Below are 20,187 nucleotides of genomic sequence, written 5' to 3' on the forward strand. Positions count from 1 at the left end.
ACCCTCCCCACTATATGGGGTCTGGGAGAAGTGCGCGCAACGCCTAAAACGGGGACCTGCTTGGCAGAGTTGGGGTTACCAGAGAAGATGGGGGAACCCCTATCGATACAAGACCTACACAGCGACATGATGAACTTGCAATCCACTCTGACAAAGCCTTTCAAGAGCAATTTGAAGTAATGAGGTCAGACCTTAACACATCGTTGTCTGAAATGAGGCAAGAGGTGGGTCAGCTGGGGGAACAAACTACCATCCTTGAAATGGGCCTCCAAAAGGTGAAATCGGATGCAAATGAGCACAGCGAGGCAATTGAAAGACTGAGTGTGGCCACGCACAACCTGGAGCTACAGATGGAAGACCTGGAGAACATGTTTAGGAGGATAAACAATCAAAACAAGGACCTGCCGAAGACAGTTTCAGACAAGGAGCTCAAGGGTCAGATCCAGAAGATCTTTGCATATATTTTCGGGGACACAATCCCGAGAGGTGGGCCTAGATCGCGTCCACAGAAAGGGCAAGATTCTGGGAGGTCCCAGAGGCAGGCCCTGGAATGTCCTGGCTGCGTTCACAAGATATGGCCAAAAAGAAGTTGTGCTCCAAGCAGCTAGAGCGAAAGAACCGCTGTCCTACTGGGGCACCCTCATCCATCTATATCCAGACCTGGCGGGGAGCACACTACTCAAGCGAAGGCGGATGGGGCCGGTGGTCCGAGAACTGGCCTGATGAGGCATTAGATACAAATGGACCTTCCCCTTGGGGCTATTGTTCCAGCTTTGAAGGTTTCTCATGGTCTACAGTCTCACAGGGCCTGGCACAAGATGATCTGTTGGATTTTACTGACCGGTAGTTTGAAGCCAGCGACGAATATAGTGGTGAGGGAGTTGACCCCTATACCTCTCTTCTGAAATCCCTCGTAAAGGTGGCAGATGACCTGGCCCCCTTGAAAACTCATTTTGGCATATCCAAACTCACGCTGCGTGGTTTACCTCTGACCTTCGAGAACAGGAACAAGCATTTGGAAAGAAAGTGGCACTGTAACTACTTCGAGAAAGATCGTGCCTCTTATAAGCTTGCAGACTCCTGCTATCACTAAATGATTTGTTGCTGAAAAAGCCAAATATTATGCCAATCAAATAACTGATGCGCCCTGTTCCTCCAGGGAAGTGTTTTTGGTGGCAAAGGAACTATCTGCTCCCTCTTCTAGGAAGCAGGCTAAATTACCCGATGATCAGTCACAGTGTAATGCAATTGGCACTTCTTTCTTAGAAAAAATGTGCGATATCCGCTAAATAATTGTGGATGGCCAATCTGCTGACTGGGTGGTCCTGATCCCAGCCAAGCAATTTTTATCTTGAACCTGTGGACGATGAAGTTGTAATGCGAGCATTATACAGCCTTAAATCGGCCTCACCCCACGACGCAGTTCCTCCTTGGATCTTAAAAGGTCTCCCGCAATGGGTGATCTTTCTGTTCACTAAGGCCCTTTTAGTATTCTTTCACTACGTGGACTATTCCTGCCTCTTTGAATGCTGCTGTTCGCCCCCTCCTGAAGAAAGCTAATTCAGACCCCCTGGATGTTGCTAATTATCGCTCCATCTCCCTCCTTCCTGGTATCATGAAACTGATGGAGGCAGTTATCTCTCCTCAGTTTTTGAGAGTCTTGGAAGCCAACGTCCGCCTACACCCATTCCAGTCTGGTTTCCGCCCCACTATGGGAACAGAATCTGTTATGATTTCATTACTGGACGACTTAGCTCTTCTTGCAGACCGCAGAGAGTCTGGAGTTATAATTCTCCATGATCTCTCTGCGGCTTTCGATACATGATCATGATATTCTACTAACTCAACCGGAGCAAGCAGGGGTGGTAGGCTCCCCGCTGGCTTGTTGTAGATAATTCCTTGAGGGCAGGTCTCAGACTATCTCCTTTCAGGACTGTTTTTCGCCCACTTTAGGGTTGACCTGTGGGGTTCTCCAAGACTTGGCCCTCTCTCACTTTCTCTTCAATCTGTATGTCCGACTTCTTGCAATTTCTCATTGCTGAGTGAGGAGTCCTTTCTTTACACCTATGCTGACAACACTCAGTTAGTGTTTAGACTGGACTCCCCTCTATTTGATCCTCCCAGTAAATTTTGGGACTGTTGGGACAAAATCTGTAAATGGATCGCAGGGTATTGGTTAAAACTAAATGGCAGCAAAACCAAGATTGTGGTATTTGGTTCACATAGTGCAGACAAGCTCTCGAATGCCCAGTACTGGCCTGACTCTTTGGGTCTTTGCCATGCTGCCTGTTCATCTGTTGAGGGTTTAGGGGTGAAGCTACTCCCTAATGGCTCACGAGAAGCACCAATCTCGTCAATATGTAGTACAGGGTTTGGGAAGCTCCAAATACTGCGGAAAATTCTCCCTATGCTCCCCACCCCCCCCCCCCCTGCATGTCAGACTACGGTGGTTACCTCCACTATCATGGAGTCCTTGGATTACTGCAATGGTATTTATCTGGGGCAACCTAAATATCAAATCCAGCAGATGCAGGTGCTTCAAAATTCAGCAGCCAGACTGGCACTGGGGGCGCCCTGGATGACCCAGTCTTCAGAGCTCTTACGATATCTTCACTGGCTCCCAGTGGCATCAAGGATAGAGTTTAAGACACTCTGCGTCACTCATTGAGCTATTCATAATGCTGGTCCTGAATACCTCAAGAAGAAGATTCAACGTTACTGCCCTAACAGACATTTACTATCTGCATCCCACCTGCTTTTGAAAGGCCCACGGTTTCAGCGTGCCCGGCTTGGGGGTCTGGTGTTTTAAGTTTTGGCACCCAGATTCTGGAATTCACTGCCACTTCCTCAGTGCCTAGGCGCCTTCTGGCCGTAGTTTGCGTGGTACAAGTCTTTAAATAAATAGTTTGACTGGGAGGGCAGCCAGAAGCTCATAACGTCTCCCCGAGAGGGAGCAGCCCTGCTACAACTGGAACTGAAATAGGACTTACAGGAGGACAAGCGTGTGGTAGCGGATGGTCGCACAGCCTTGGCCCTGGGATTGGTTAATGGCTGGGGACTGTCGCAGAAGAAGGGCCCTTTTGCGAGGGCCTCAACCCAAGGCTGCGGGGACCTGGCATCTGGGGGGAGCCCCAACGAAGGCTAAACATCAGAGAAGGCTGTCGAAAACATATTTTCATTAAAAGGTGGTGGTGGTGGGAACTAGACACATGACACAAGGCAATGGGGGCCCGGGGAGCAATTCATCTGGATGTCGGTAAGGGCAAGCAAGCCCGAGGTGAATTAAGGGGAGATGGGGGGTAGGAGGGGGGGTCAGAGATGGGGTGTTGCGAATCCCTAAGCTGGGGGCCGGGACGAGGGAGGGAGGTAGGTAACATGGGGGGCTCAGGAGTTGGGGTCTGGGGCAAGGGAGGGCTGGGGGTACTTTGGTTAGAGCGAGGTCCGCAACAATGGGCACTTGAAGAGCAGGGGCAACAGGGGGTGAGAGGCAGCGAGACAGGGAGGGATCAGGAAAACTGCACCCTGCCAGGGATAGGTGGAACGGGGGTGCAAAGGCGTAACAATTGACATTGACCACCTTCAAATGGGCGATTCATAATGTGAGGAAGAAATTGGAACAATTCACTAGGGCAATGGGCCCGGACATCCTGGCCACTCAAGAGACCCATCTTCTGGGAAGGAGCCAGGTAAGGCTCTGTATGAGGGGCTTCAACAGGATTCAAAACGAGAGCGGTGGAGCTTGCACTTAAAGATGGTGAGGATATAAGGATAATGTATTCAAAGGGGGCAGGTATATCATGATAACAGGGGAGATGGAAGGGACGTGTTACACAATAATCTCAGTTTACGCCCCTAATGCGGCCCAGGGAGCATTCTTACGAGAACTACTAGCAATGCTGGAAGGGTTTGTGCAAGGACATATTATATTGATGGGAGACTTCAACTTAGCGTGGTCACGGAACTTGGACAGAAGCAATGGGGAATCTCCTAATAAGAGCGGAGTGGCCTCTGCATCTTTAAGGTGCAGATTCGATGCCTTGGGCCTTTGGGACATGTGGAGAGGTGTGCGAGGAGACGAGGACGGATTCACATTTTTTTCCAACGTGCATGGTTCCCACTGCTGGGAGAAATCAGAGGTATTGAGACGGGCCCATTGCGAATGCTGATCACGTAGGGATCACAGTAGACCTTCCCTTACACAGAGGCTGGAGGGGGTTATGGGGTGGAAGGCTCCAGGAGAACTGCTTCTGGATCCCGCCATCAGGTAAGACATAGACGCTAAGATGACTTGATACTTCGAATTGAATAGAGCAGAGGATACAGGGGCGAGTATACATTGGGACGCTTTAAAGGCAACAATCAGGGGAATTCATTGTGGCCAAGGCAGCAAGAGACAGGCGACTGAATCTCTTTGAATCCCAGCTGGTAGCCCAAATAGAAGAGCTCAGAAGGAGTAATATAATGGCTCCTCCTAGGAAGGCACACCAAGAGTACAGACGGGCATTGAGACAGTTAAACGCCCTAAGGACAAGGAAGGCTGAGAGGTCCCTTTTTTTTTGTCCGGCAGCGTTACTATGCACAAGCTAATAAGGCGGACAGACTATTAGCGAAGCTCCTAAGGGGGGCGGCTAGTTCCAAAATGATTGCTAGAGTAACCTACTCCCAGGGGCAAGGCCGCTCCTGCACCGCAGATATACAAAGAAATGCTGTACAATATTATGCAGACCTCTATTCTTCTCAGAATCCCAGCAATAGCTTTCAGGGGGAATTCCTGAACAAGAGCAACCTGCCCATGGTGGATCCTGGGTCTAGGGAGGGATTGAGGTGAGAGATGTCAGAGGAGCAGGTCAGGGAGGTGATAAAAAAACTGCCCTGTAATAAGTCCCAGGTCCAGACGGCTTTACCACAACATTTTACAAAACTTTCACAAGGACCCTGACTCCACACCCAAAGGGCCGCCAGACGTTTGATAATTAGGCGCATAGCTCATCTGGTGGAAAAAGTACATAAAACCTCTACCCCGACTGTCCTACTTTCCCTTGATGCGGAGAAGGCCTTTGACCGGGTTGAGTGGTCTTTCTTAATCAAGGTGATGGGGGAAAAATGAGCCTGGGCACCGAATTCATTGGTCAGCGCTAACTATTAATACCCCACAGCATGCCTTCCCATTAACAGCTCCCTCTCGGGGGCATTCTTGCTGAGTAGGGTCAGAAAGCAGGGGTGTCCTCTCGCCCCTCTATTATATGCAAAGCCTACCAGCCTCTGCTCCAGACCCTCAGAGAATCAGACGAGATACAGGGCATCCCATTCGGGGGAAGACGACATACAGTAGCTGCGTTTGCAGACGACATGCTGCTCACGTTAGCAAACCCCGGGCCATCTCTGGAGGGGAGCGCGAGGGCGTTGGTGGAGTATGGGACAGTTTTGGGCCTGAAAATCCACTTAGCTAAATCCGAACTGCTTAATCTTAGGGTGGGGGAAAAGACGTGGCCGTCCTGATGGCGTCTTCGCCTTTTAATTGGAGTCCGAAAGGAATCAGATCCCTGTGGGTGTTTATAACCCTGACATTAGCTGGCTGGTACAGGGGCAACTTTCCCCAGATGTTGGTGGCTGTTAAGTCTGACCTCCGTAAATGGAGCACACTCAAGGTTTCTTGGTTGGGCAAGCTGGCTGTGGTCAAAATGGTTGTCCTTCCCCGGCACCTCGGTCTATTCCAGGCTCTCCTGGTTTTGGTTCCAAAGTGCTTTTTCAAAGAATTGTGTAAAGTTATGGGTTACTTTCTTCGGGAGGGCAAGAAACCCAGGATTATCCATTCTCAATAAGTAGCAGTGCAAAAAGTAGGAGGTTTGGGGTTACCTGACCGGCAATTGTACTATGAGGCAGCACAGATTTGAATAGTCAGGTAATGGATTTGGGGCGGGGAGGGACTGTGGGTGGGTATGGACCAGGCAGTGGTGAAACAGGACCTTTTCACCACGCTCGGCTAGGTCACAGCACAAGTATCCAAGTACAATAACGAAATTGATAGCGGACACATTAGGATAACCTTTCTAGGAAATATGGCATCGCCTCTTTCCCCTCCCCCTTCACTCCCATTTTTAACAACCCAGATTTCTCTCCGGGAAAGGAGCGAGGGGCCTTCCGCAAATGGCATTCGGGCGGATGCTATATGATTAGGGCTATTTTTCAGGGGGCCGAAATTCGTTTATTTGTAGATTGTAAACGACCCTTGGGGGGCGGGGGGGGTCAGAACGAAAGGGTGAGATATTTCCAAGTCAAGACACTGGCTCTTGAGCTGAGGTCAAAGCGGTGGCCGTATGCCAACTGTGCAAGTCGTTGAATGAGCCAACAGGCCATAGATCTTGGCCCTATATGCGACAACGGGAGGGGACTCTCGGGAGGGAGATACCTAAGGAAGGGTGGATGAAGATTTGGAGACGCATTCCCAAGACGGTTGCAGGAGATTTGGTGCACAATATTATTCCGTTGGGCATTCCACTCCGTGCAAACTTCACCGGATCTTCTCTGGAGAATCCGAGACTTGCGGGGAGGTCGGCTCCTGGTCTCACATTTGGTGGAGATGTCCCAATTTTGAGCCCTTCTGGAGGGAGGTGCAAGAGGCACAGGCCCAGGTCTTCGGGGAAGAGGCGAGGGCAGCACCGTAGGAGATTCTGCTGGGACTAAACCCTGGACTGACGGCAGGGATGTGGAACCCGCGCAGGAAAGCTTGTACAATTCTGACACTTTCTGCTATACTGCTCAGTTCTTGGTTTCAATGACTGTGTGCCTACATTTTTGCCAAGTGGCGCTTGGAAGGTATGTGTTCAAGTGCCTAAACTATAGAATGGTTAACATCGCCAGGGGACCACTCCGGTGCTGATAGTGCGCGGTATAAATATCCTTTAACATTAACATCCTGGTTTCCCTCTATGTTATCTTTAAATCCAATCACTTAGTTATTCTCACTGGCATATTGCGTTTGCATGGGTCCCATTGAACAGAGGGGGTGGAGCCTGCAGAGTTGACTTGCCCAGTTTCTGAAGTGAACAAGTGAGTGAAAACAAAACAGTGCCCTCTTAGATAACACGTGTTTCAACACGTTTTCACTCACTATGTTTTAAATGACCATAACAAAAACTAAAAAAGATTTCTATACACCTACCAAGTGTGGCGCAAAGTGTTAATGTGTGGCCAGTCTTGTTTACTTGATTACACTAAGAGGTTGGGGTCGTTGCCTCTTTTTGCCTCACACACCTGCAATACCATTTTGAGAACTCAAGTATAAATCAGGCGCATGGTGAAAATAGGGTTGGTTACCAAAAAAAACCCAAAACTTTCCTACGTCAATTTCTGAATTGGCTCCTCCCATCACCAGTTAGGGTTGAGTTCGTGTAGATAGCGTTAAACTTCGCTTGGGCCACCAAGCCCTTTGTGACTCTTCACTTGAATCGCTTCCGGACTGGGCTGGGGTTCTGTTTATGTGCCCCAGTTTCGCGGTTCTGGCATAGCGCGCACCCGAAGCACCGACGTTGGGGGGGATTGAGGGATGGGCGGTGCGGGGGTGACTGTCTGTGGTAGCTGGGTGCGGCCTTGAATGCTTCCATCTGCTCCCCGGCTACACCCTTTCCGCCCCAGCTGGGACTCCTAAATCATCTCTTTTAGGTTGACTTCAAAATAAACAAAGCGAGCACAGTACATTACCCCCTCACCCGCAGCTGCTGATGAATGGGCGAATGTGGTGACCGTTTTATATTCTCTTAATGTCCTGGTTACAAAAACTGTAGTTAACTAAAAACAAAAAAGAAGGTAGACAGTTGGAAGCGAAGCAGCACAGCACGCTTGGGAATACAGGAGAGGCCCCATATTCCCGGGCCCCCGGGTGATGTATGTTGGCACAGGCCCACTGTAGATGGGAAGGTCTGCCAGGCCCGCCCTCCCTCCCTCCCTCCGTGGCAGCGCGCCCAGAGATAAGGGCCTTCCCGTACTGGGTGGGTGTTGACTCCAGGGCGCCCTCGCCGGTGCCCACTTTGCAGTTATCAGTCCAAAGGCAGGTGGCGTGCCCCCTTTTCATGCCTCTTTCTCCATTGCTCACTCTAGCTGCTGTGGTGACTCACTGGGCGGAGGGGGCATCCGGCGTCCGCGGAGAAAGAACAGCGTTGGAGGACTAAACCGTGCCACCCTCCCACAACCTCGTTGTCTTGGAGAAGCTTGGAGACCTGCAAGGAACGATGGGCGCTTCGCGATCCGGAGGCAGGGAAAGGGGGCGCACGGTGGTCCTGGCCCGCTTGGTTTGGCTTGCTGCCTGCATAGCTGCTGTTTATGGTGAGTCTTTCATTTCTTTTTTTTTACTTTAGAGAAATAACCTTGTAATAACCAGAATGGAAAGAAGGATGTTGGCACAAGTGGACATTTGTGCTTCATTTGTATAAATCTGTTGCATTATCAGCCCTGATATGTGTCTCCTGTGGTTCTTTATTGGGCCACTGATACCCGAATAACGTTAGGCTCTAATCAGAGGCTCATGAAATATTGTTTTCTGTGATGCACTCCAGACTTTGGTGTCTTCGGTAACTTGAGAGCCCTGTGGCCACATCTAAGAGGGGACACAGCCTATTGCGAGAAGTGGGATACAAACACAAAGTGCAGAATTATTACATTTAGTCGATGAGCAAATGTGCCTGAGGTCACACCATGCATTCACTGGAGGATGCCAGGATTACAGATCTGGTCCCCTGGGTCGGAGAGGCAGCCTGGCCCACTAGACCGTCTTTAGACCATGCTCTGTACTTCTGGTGTGCATTCTTGGCATACCACCATTGTTGACCAGCGCTTTCTTTCTTTTATCGCAATGGCCTTGCATGCCATGTTAAAGTCCCGAGACGGGCGGGTTAAGGGACCAGATGGTAAAGATGCCCTCGCACTGGGTGCGGTGACCAGTGTTCGGCACCGTGCCACCTCTCACCTTTTCCGTTTAAATGGGCAGCGATCCTCATAGAGGGCCCCAAGCTGCTGCCCCCACATTGACAGTTTTAACACCACGCTACATAACCTGTTCATTCATTACGTTAAATGTGCGCGTAGCACCGCTCATATTACAGGGCGCCTTTGATGGCACCCTCAGGCCAACACCTGCCACAGGCCTTGCAGTATCCAGCAGCGTACCTATAACTTCGTTATCCTTTTCACTTGCTGCTGACTACATTAGCCGCTTAATGACATGAGAGCTCAATAGCTTCTCAAAGGACGGGTTGTGTTTCTGCTCCCACTGGGCTGAATGTGTGTTCTGTGCAGCGGCCAGAAAACATGTCTTGGGATAATCTGCAGCCAGGAACCCCCTCCCTGCATCCCTTTACCTCTAAATTCTAACCAACAAAGCTCGCAGGTGCTTCAACTTGACCTCTCCCCCCCACCACCCCAATTTCCTCCCAAGCCACTACACACCTTCGGCCGTTCCTGGACCGTGTTGTGTGGGCCCCCCATCCCAGCCTCGTGTTTGGTCGCACCTCGTGGTCTCCTATTGACCAGATTAAACGTCTGCAAGACATTGAAGTTACAGCTGTGCAGATACTGAGTGTGAGCTGATGCTATAATGCTGGAATGTGCAGGGATAGCGGAGCCAAGGTACTAGCCAGGCATACACAGTCCCCTTGCCCCCTCCGACCTCCACGTGCACGCTGCCGGCCATTTCCTCCTCGCCAAGAGCCCGTTATCGGCAGCCAATGGCTAGTGCAGATTTTGAGCCCGGAAACATGTTGTGACTTCTGTCTCACCTCTCGCCATGTGCACCATACCATGTAAGGCTCTCTGCGACCCTCTGGGTAGGACCAGCGCTGAGCAAACACTCAAGTAACGTGGATCAGTGCTCCTGTCTGTGAGGTGGACCTTTATGCGAGGTTAATAATGGGGGATATGTGATGTTTATATATCACAATGTCTTCGTTACATGCGTTTGATCCGTGTTGAGATATGGGGCTAATAATGCACATTATATGAAGGTTACAGTGATATGTACGGTTAGTAATGAGCTGTTGTAGGAAGTGAACAATGAGCTGCAATGTTATTGAGCGGGTGTGTGGGCCAATAATGCGCTGATGCACGATGTTTACAGTGCTATGCAAAGTTAATAATGAGCTGATATGTGACGTGGACAATGATATGCAAAATTAATGAGCTGGTATCGAGTTCCTATGTTGAGCTGATTAAGGAAGTGTAGACGTGTGTACAATGCGATGAATATCATTGTGCTCAAGTTTGCAGTGATATGCCAGGTCATGACGTGGAGAATCCTATGCAAAGTTAATGAGCTGGTGGGGGAGCCATACACTGAGCGGAGATGGGAAGTGTGCAGGAACTGGTGCAATGGCTGAGCTCATTTTCAAGCCTCATAATGAGCTGATGTGAGCATTTTACAATGAGATGCACTGTCAGCATTACCCTGGAATGGGCTCTAAAAATGACAACGTTTGCGACGGTGTGCTTTATTAATGAGCTAGCCTGGAATGCAATGAACGGAAGTGTCATGTGCATAACGTTATGTTAGTGTGTATGTGAGTTGATGGATGAAGTGCACACTATGATGCTATGTTAAGAATGAGCTGGCATGGGAATCTGTTAATGGGCTGGTATATAAAGTTTGCAGGGTCTAGGAATGTTGCTCGGACCGTGCTTGGGGCGTAGGAAGGGCACAATGAGATGAAATGTTAATCATGCTCTGGTCTGCTAGACTAAGAATGTGCTGATTTATGGAGTGTACAGTGTTAATAATGAGCTGGCCTAGGGTCGAATGAAGAGCTGTTATTTGGACGGGGCCTTACTCGCATGAACAATGAGCTGGAACCGCCACCTATTGATGCGCTTGGTTTGTGTAGCGCCCGGAGGTCCCGAGGCTATGGCGCTGTTCGTGGTGGGTTGGTGCCCTCGGGACATACCTGTGCACACCTCTTTAGATGCAAATCATGAACATGTAGGTTTGCCCCCTCCCTCGGCATATAGGAGGCCTGGGGAAGGAAGGAGGCTGGTAGGTTCAGTGGAAACTCCCTTCACAGGTTTATGTCCATTGAGTAAGACCTGGGCTGCAGCGTGTGCCCCTTCTAGGGCCAGCTTGTCTGTAACCTGGACGCTTTGTTTCCCCCCCTCCCTCCGGAGTGAAGAGTACTTGCTGATGTATTTATTTAATGTGTGTTCTTTTTTATTTATAAACGTCGCTTGAATTCAGGGACTGTTTTGGCGCTGTGGTGCTACATTGCAATTGGACAGCTGCCCTCCAATAGCGCCTGCCCGTCCCTAAATAATCATACACGTCATAATGCAGAACCTATTGGCTCCTCTGATGTTGCAATGCCCTGGTTGTCAATTGACAACCAAGTAATGCCCCCAGCCCCCTTTAATGCGATTGATTGCCACGCAGCCTGTCACTAAGCACCACAAACGTTCAGGTGGCACGCCCAATCTTGTGATTGAGTTTGCATGGACGGTGGTCTGTGGGCTGTCTGCAGTCTGTTCGGCCACCGTGTAGCTGTAACTTGGGCCTCTACCAAACCAGGTCCTTTCATGAGGGGTAGCCTCCTGGAAGTGATGTTGGGGGCAGTCTACGCAACCCTGAGGGCAGCAGCGTACCAACCATTTTTACCCCTAAGAAGAGGCAAATGCTCTCAACATAAGATGCGTTGGGATCGCTGGTGCCAGCCGGGCAGGCCACCCGGAAAGAGCTCACGTGGGCCACTGACTGGTCGGTACATGAACATGCATCTTCTAATTTGCCAGAATTGCTAGGTGGACAGTAGTGTGGGTCGCAACACGACGGCTGTTTTGGAGGTTTATTAAAGTTGCTCTCCTTAGGAACAGGAAGGACTTATTTACACTATAAAATCATTTTGCGCTTAATTTAATATTGCGGGCAAATGTGACCAGTTGACTTCCTTCACTTGGTCAACATTTTTTCTCAATCGTGGGTGCTCATTTAACAAACTTCTGCCTTCCGGAAGGTGTAGTGCCCGTTGACTTCAATGGGCCAATTTGCACTTAAGCGCCAGTGTTAGTAGAAGAAAAGCTCAGACTCACAAAGACAAAGTGGTGCCCTGGAAACCTAGATGCACCCGGTCCCTATGCTTCCAGAATCCATTACCTTTCATTTGGACACCCATGCGCAGGGTGGCTGTCGCTGCATCTGCCCCCTAGGTCAGGCTATTGCACTATCAGGGTAGGAGCCCTCCATTTCTTACTCTTCAACCCACCATTGTTGCTGAGGGGTTGTGAAATATGGGTCAGGGCTTGTGTGAAAGTGTGGTTTGCACGGGGATGGTACGGATTGGCTTTTTGGACGTAATTAATGGACGAAGTCCAGAATGGATTTCCACCAGCAGTTGCAGTCTCCGGCCCACGAGAAGACATCCCTGTTGGTTAATTAATGGACAAAGTCTTGAATGGATTTCCACCAGCAGTTGCAGTCTCCGACCCACGAGAAGACATCCCTGTTGGTTAATTAATGGACGAAGTCCAGAATGGATTTCCACCAGCAGTTGCAGTCTCGGGCCCACGAGAAGACATCCCTGTTGGTTAATTAATGGACGAAGTCTTGAATGGATTTCCACCAGCAGTTGCAGTCTCCGGCTGTCATCCGCAACCGCTACCGCGGGTGGCGGCTCCTTCCACGTTGGAGGCTCTCCGGCAGGTAGAGCTATTTAGTCCTTTCTTTGTATCTAGTACCTACCACCACCAATCACAGCACTGCCGGCAGTTTATCTGTCATCCAAGCCCGACAGTCGCTGCGTTTCAACCGTTGCTGGCTCTCACTCCAGCGGCTCTGGTTTTTGCGCTCTCCAGCGTTGCCCTCTGCTAGCCTCGACTTGCAGCGGGTCTCCTTTGCTTGCTCACTCCTCATTTTTGGTATAGGAGTTCTTTTCTTCTTACCTATTTTGCTGTTTGATTACAGCGGCAGTTTTTTGCTTTTTGCAGCATTTTGTACTTGCCGATCCTTCGGCTCTTCTTCGTTTTTTCTCTTTCTAGACTCGCCGCTCCGGCGGTGGGCGTGCTATTTTTATCCTTTCGCTTTGCCGCTCTTTTCTCTCGCGGCTCTCCAGTTTTCCTTTTTTCTCTGTCCATCAGTTTTCTCTTCTGTCTTTTCTCTTTCTCTCACCGCTCCCAACTTATCCTTGGCCTGGTTCCTTCCACCATTCTTTGGAGCATTGGATATCCCTCCTGAGTTCTAACCAGTGGATCACGCATCAGCTTCCAGTTCGATCGTCCCACACCTCTTTACCAGAACTTCCTAAGGGTTTTTTCCCACTTGTGGGTTTTTCCCTTTTTGTCCGGCCTGTTCCCGGTCAAGGGGTCCCAGGACGGCTGTCCAGTCAGCGGTCACTGTGGCTTCTCACCGAGACAGGCAAGTGCTACCTAAAAAAGAACGGGATTACCTGAGCCGGCGAAATCTACAGAACACAGGTGACTCTGAGGACTCAGGTGAGGAGAGTGTGGAGGGAAGAAAAGAGAAAGGGGAGACACAGCTTTCACAGCCACATAAATCACAGATTGAAACGCCAATAAGGACCAAGATGTCTGCCGAATAACAAGTCCAAGAATTATGGAAGGCTTTTCAGGCCATGTCACTGGAATTACAGGGGGTAAAGTCGGAGAATGCCCTTCTAAAGCAAATGGTAGCGGTCCGGGAACCCTCACATCCTCCGGAATTGCCTCCTATGACTCTTTCGTCAGGAAGATTTGATGGCTCACCTAAAAGGGTGAAGGAATTCCTGGAAGCCTGCAATGTATATTTTACTTTCAGACCACACACCTTCTCTACAGATCAAGCCAGAGTAGGTTTCATGATCTCCAATATGACAGGGAATGCTTTAGCCTGGGCTACTCCGCTAGTTACGAGCAGCAATGCCATTCTACAGGATTGCACAGGTTTCCAGAACCTACTGAAACAGACTTTCGAGCGACCTGAACTATCTTTTACTGCAGGTGAGGACCTGCTGGATGCACGACAGGGTGCACTGGATGTGCTGTCATATATTTCCTCTTTTAAGACACTGGCGGCAGGAGCAGGATGGTCCGAACAAGCACAATACGCTGTATTCCGAAGAGGGTTGAGAGAGGAGATCAAAGATGAGTTAGCCAGATCTCCACACTCTCCCACATTTCCAGACTTACTTGCTGCCGCGCTCCACATTGAATACCGTCTCCAAGAGAGAAGGACAGAACGCAGGAAACAAAGAGGACCAGGAAATCTCATGAACCCTCCTTCACACTCTCCTTCTGGACGATTCACCTCTACTCAAAGCGAAGAACCGATGCAGATCGGAGCTACCAGAGCACCTCTATCGTCAGCGGAGAGAAGGCGAAGAAGAGAAAATGGGTTGTGCGCCTATTGTGGTTCCGATCAACATGTACTGAAGGATTGCTCTGAAGTACCGGAGAAGAAGGTGGGAAACGATTACCCTCGGCGCCAATAGGGACGGGCAGCCGGGGGTATTCAGATCTTTTTCAGCGTCCCTATGTCACACTTTCGGTATCGGCGTCAGAATCCCAAAAGGATTCCAGACTGATGGTACTATCTGTTACCTTGAATTTGAATGGAAGACTGGTAGAAACATTAGCCTTATTGGATTGTGGAGCGGCCGGAAACTTCGTGGACACTCTGTGGGCAGACAAGATGGGGCTCACACGGATAGTACGGAAGGTGGGTCAGAAGGTAGAAGGAGTGGACGGTACACCTTTGTCGTCCGGATTAATCACTCATACCACTGAACAACTCTCCATGGTCATCAACCAACACACAGAAAACCTGCAGTTCGACATCATTAGAGCCGCACATTTCCCCATAATCTTAGGCATTCCCTGGCTGCGCAGGCATAATCCGTATATCGACTGGACGGAAAATCGACTAAGCTTTTGCTCTATGTACTGTTCGGTACACTGTTTTCCTCCCGATACCAGGGCGGATCAACAGTCTATCAGAGTTCTCTCCAAGGATCATATAGGTATTCACGCGCTTCCTAGTTTCTGTGCAAGATATTTCGGGGTATTCCAAGAGAACCTTCACGCTCAGCTACCTCCCCATAGACCAGAAGACTGTGCAATCGATCTCGAACCTAATGCACTGGTACCATTTGGGCGCATGTTCTCTCTCTCTCAGGCCGAGAAGAAGGCATTAAGAGTCTATCTAGATACCAACTTGGAGAACGGTCTTATTAGACCTTCGAAGTCGCCTGCTGGCGCCTCCCTGTTCTTCATTAAGAAAAAAGACTCGACTGATCTTCGACCCTGTATCGATTACCGGGGCCTCAATAAGGTTACAATCCGTGACCGGTATCCCATGCCACTCATAACCGACATTATTGAGGCAGTACAAGGGGCTCGAATTTTTACAAAATTGGATCTCCGAAATGCGTATCATTTGCTTCGCATCACCGAGGGGGACGAATGGAAGACGGCTTTTCGAACTCCATTCGGTTTGTTTGAGTACAGAGTAATGCCGTTCGGCCTAGTGAATGCACCGGCTATATTCCAAAGGTTCATGGACAGGCTATTCTCTGATCTGCTGTCAGTCTCAGTCATCATCTACCTCGATGACATTCTGGTTTTCTCCCCTACCCAGGAGGAACACGTTCAACATGTCACACAAGTACTGTCTCGCCTTCAGAAAAATCAGTTGCTAGTCAAGAGCGGGAAGTGTAAATTTGCAGTATCCTCAGTTCACTATCTCAGATTCATTCTTTCAGAGGAAGGGGTGGCCATGGACCAAACCAAGGTGGATGCGATTCTGGATTGGCCAGCTCCTACTTCAGTCCGAGAAGTCCAGAGATTCCTAGGATTAGCCAACTACTACCGCAGATTCATTTCAGACTTTTCAGAGGTAGTATACCCGATTACGCGCTTACTCAAGAAGGAGGCTATTCCTTTTTTTTGGTCTGAGGAAGCAGAGAAAAGCTTCAATTTTCTCAAAAGATTGTTCTGTACTGCTCCCATTCTCCAGCATCCGGATCAATCAAAACCTTTTGTTCTGGAAACGGACGCGTCTGCGGTAGCTGTAGGAGCGGTGCTTCTCCAGCTTATCCAAGGAGCGGAACACCCCATAGCCTACATGTCAAAGACCCTTTCTCCCAGCCAGCTCAACTATTCGGTACTGGAGAAAGAACTTCTGGCCATGAAACTAGCCTGCGAAGAGTGGCGCCATCTCCTGCTAGGAGCCAGACATCCTTTTCTGATTGGGACCGATCATAAGAACCTCAAGGTATTACAAGAATTGGAATGTTCAAATTCCAGACAGGCCAGGTGGGCACATCACTTCGCACAGTTTGAATTCCAAGTCTCGTATATCCCGGGATCCCAGAACAGTCTGGCGGATGCCTTATCCCGCAAAGACTCTACCAAGGAACACCTGGAAGTAAAGAGGGAATCCATGTTCAAACGCAACCAAATTCTGGCCTTTGTTGGTTCTTTCCTCAAAGAAGTGAAGACTGCCCTCACTCAGGAAAAACTTCAACTACCCCTACGTAACACCTCTCCTTTTCAACAAAGAGGTGACTGGTTATTCTACAAACAGAAATTGTACATCCCCACGGGTCCTCTTCGTTCAAGAATTCTAAAGTGGAGTCACGACTCTCGCTCGGCCGGCCATAGAGGACCTGATAGTACTTTGGAACGTCTCTCTAGAACATTTCTTTGGCCAAATGCTAGAAAGGAGACATACGAGTATGTCAACACTTGTCCAATTTGTGCCAGAGCCAAGTACCGCCTACGAAAACCATTGGGTCTGCTCACTCAGGTCGAACTTCCAACGCGCCCTTGGGGTCTTATATCAACCGATTTCATAGTTGATTTGCCGGTTTCGGAATCCTGTACCTGCATCATGGTCACAGTAGACGCTTTTTCAAAGTTGGCTCATTTTTCTCCCCTTCCGGGTCTGCCCACTGCTGCTAAGATGGCGGAGGTTTTCTCTCGAGATATATTCAAGCTACATGGTCTTCCCGATAAGATAATCTCGGATCGGGGAAGTCAGTATATCTCAAAGTTTTGGACCGCCTTCTGCCACCGTTTGGGCATTGAAAGAGCTCTGTCTTCAGGTTTTCACCCAGAGACCAATGGTCAGACGGAACGCCTTAATGCAACGCTGGAACAATACTTAAGGTGTTATATTTCTCAACATCAGGACAACTGGGTATCGCTGCTTCCCACAGCGGAATTCTCATACAACAATACTAGACATTCCTCGACAGAACTCTCTCCTTTCTACTGCACTTACGGGGTTCACCCTCGTGCCGTATTTCCGGAGGTTCCCAGTTATACTAACTCCCCTACGGTGGAAGAGGTATTAGGAAATATCAAGGAGGCCCAAACCTCTGCTATGCGGAGTTTAGAGATTAGCAGAAGACGGACGAAATCCAGTGCCGATCAACATCGGAAAGAATGTCCTGTTTGGAAGCCAGGGGATCAGGTGTGGTTATCCACCAAGTTTCTACCTAGATGGACAAGGCCTTCTAAACTGTCTCCTCGTTTTCTGGGACCTTTCACTATTCTCTCTAAAGTGAATCCTGTAGCTTTCCGCCTTCGGCTTCCTTCCTCTCTTCACCGCATTCACCCGGTCTTTCATTCCTCTCTTCTCAAACCTTACCATCCCAATCTTCACCAGAGAACCATCCCCAGATCTATACTAGCACAGTCCTCGGAGCCTGAGGAATATGAGGTATCTAAGATCCGTGATTCCAGGTATTATCGTGGACGTCTTGAGTACCTTCTGTCCTGGAAGGGATACCCGGAGTCGGAGGACTCATGGGAACCGGCTTCTCAGGTTCATGCACCAAGGTTATTGACTACTTTTCACCGCCGCTATCCGGGGAAGCCTGGGGCGGTTAGGTGGGGAGGGGGTCATACTGTCATCCGCAACCGCTACCGCGGGTGGTGGCTCCTTCCACGTTGGAGGCTCTCCGGCAGGTAGAGCTATTTAGTCCTTTCTTTGTATCTAGTACCTACCACCACCAATCACAGCACTGCCGGCAGTTTATCTGTCATCCAAGCCCGACAGTCGCTGCGTTTCAACCGTTGCTGGCTCTCACTCCAGCGGCTCTGGTTTTTGCGCTCTCCAGCGTTGCCCTCTGCTAGCCTCGACTTGCAGCGGGTCTCCTTTGCTTGCTCACTCCTCATTTTTGGTATAGGAGTTCTTTTCTTCTTACCTATTTTGCTGTTTGATTACAGCGGCAGTTTTTTGCTTTTTGCAGCATTTTGTACTTGCCGATCCTTCGGCTCTTCTTCGTTTTTTCTCTTTCTAGACTCGCCGCTCCGGCGGCGGGCGTGCTATTTTTATCCTTTCGCTTTGCCGCTCTTTTCTCTCGCGGCTCTCCAGTTTTCCTTTTTTCTCTGTCCATCAGTTTTCTCTTCTGTCTTTTCTCTTTCTCTCACCGCTCCCAACTTATCCTTGGCCTGGTTCCTTCCACCATTCTTTGGAGCATTGGATATCCCTCCTGAGTTCTAACCAGTGGATCACGCATCAGCTTCCAGTTCGATCGTCCCACACCTCTTTACCAGAACTTCCTAAGGGTTTTTTCCCACTTGTGGGTTTTTCCCTTTTTGTCCGGCCTGTTCCCGGTCAAGGGGTCCCAGGACGGCTGTCCAGTCAGCGGTCACTGTGGCTTCTCACCAAGACAGGCAAGTGCTACCTAAAAAAGAACGGGATTACCTGAGCCGGCGAAATCTACAGAACACAGGTGACTCTGAGGACTCAGGTGAGGAGAGTGTGGAGGGAAGAAAAGAGAAAGGGGAGACACAGCTTTCACAGCCACATAAACCACACCGGCCCACGAGAAGACATCCCTGTTGGTTAATTAATGGACGAAGTCCAGAATGGATTTCCACCAGCAGTTGCAGTCTCCGGCCCACGAGAAGACATCCCTGTTTGTTAATTAATGGACGAAGTCCAGAATGGATTTCCACCAGCAGTTGCAGTCTCCGGCCCACGAGAAGGCATCCCTGTTGGTTAATTAATGGACGAAGTCCAGAATGGATTTCCACAAGCAGTTGCTGTCTCCGGCCCACAAGAAGACATCCCTTTTGGTTTTAATTGAGAAGTAATACCCCCTCCTGTGGGCCTCATCAGCTGGTTATGGACTGGGGCCCACAATATCGGTCTGGGCAAAGCGAGGGCTTTAAGGCCGGGCCCTGGCACCACCATCGGCCATGATGCCAGACAGAGGGCTCATTATTTGCCATGAGCACCCCGGGACCAATCACAGGGTTGCTAAGAGCATTTTCTTTTAACTTGTGAAATGGTGCAGGGGGAAACAAAAGAAAATGGGATCTATCTAGCAGTTGTACCGTCTCATTTTTACTGGCGGCCATGTTGGTGGGAGCGGAGCAATGACTAGGCCGAAGAACAAAAGGTAAGTGGACCGGGAAAGGTGGAGAGGGTGGGAAAGAGGGGAGGGTCAAATAGGCGAGTGGGGGCGGGTAAGGGTGGGAAAGTGGGGATGAATAATGAGCAGGTAGAGGAAAAGGATGCAGGGTAGGCCAGCCCTCCACTCGGTTTGAAGAATGGGTGAGATCATGAGTTTTAGCCTGCGTCATTTCCCAGTAAAAAGAGGGGTTCTGTAAATAAAACAAAATAGAAAAGAACGGTTAATATGTGTGGGGCTATTGTTACTAGTAAGACAATCCTTGTTTTATAAGAGGCAACTGGCTCCTCTGTGAAGCGGGTGTGGTACAGAAAGAGATGCCAGACTGATTGTGGGAGCTGTATTGACCTCAAGAGCAGGGATATGCAACCTGAGGCCCTCCATAAGCTTTGGACTTGATATGATATGTCATTAATAACGCGTCTGTACACAAGTGTTTCTAGGCGCGATAAGACAAGGAGGGGGAAACGGAAGGACGACAAAACAACGATTTTACTAGGTCTTGTGTCATTCAGATCGCGCAAGTGCAGAGGGGGGAGTGCAGGTAGCTCAATAAATGCCAGGGAGGAAGAAATGCAGTTATTCAATGTGTGCAGATGGAGGTTGGCTCATAAGCGCAGAGAGAGAGAAGGGACTAGAGTTACAGATACAGGCCCTTAAGTGTTGGCGGAGCCCAGAGGCAGTGCAAGCGAAACTGGACATACAGGAGCCTGGGTCCGAGTTCAGTGGGAGGCCAGGCAACCAGTGCACGGAGCAGTCTGGGACATCAGCAAGGGAGAGGAAGAGAGAAAGCGGAAGC

The 20,187-nt window shown here is 49.7% G+C and overlaps 1 protein-coding gene across 12 annotated transcripts in view; it reads left to right on the top strand.

The window, feature by feature from the left end:
* The window catches only part of LOC138520856 (complement decay-accelerating factor-like), a 623,694-nt gene that overhangs the window by 20,575 nt on the left and 582,932 nt on the right, over positions 1-20,187 (top strand). For all 12 annotated transcript variants that reach the window (XM_069633259.1, XM_069633263.1, XM_069633265.1 and 9 more), the window contains one exon: positions 8,098-8,322. In XM_069633259.1, the coding sequence (XP_069489360.1) occupies positions 8,229-8,322 (94 nt within the window). In that variant the 5' untranslated portion in view covers positions 8,098-8,228. Of the gene's footprint in view, positions 1-8,097; positions 8,323-20,187 lie in introns of those variants that run through there.

Source organism: Ambystoma mexicanum, chromosome 13 (assembly GCF_040938575.1).
Source record: "Ambystoma mexicanum isolate Mex_15411 chromosome 13, UKY_AmexF1_1, whole genome shotgun sequence".
Taxonomy (NCBI): domain Eukaryota; kingdom Metazoa; phylum Chordata; class Amphibia; order Caudata; family Ambystomatidae; genus Ambystoma; species Ambystoma mexicanum.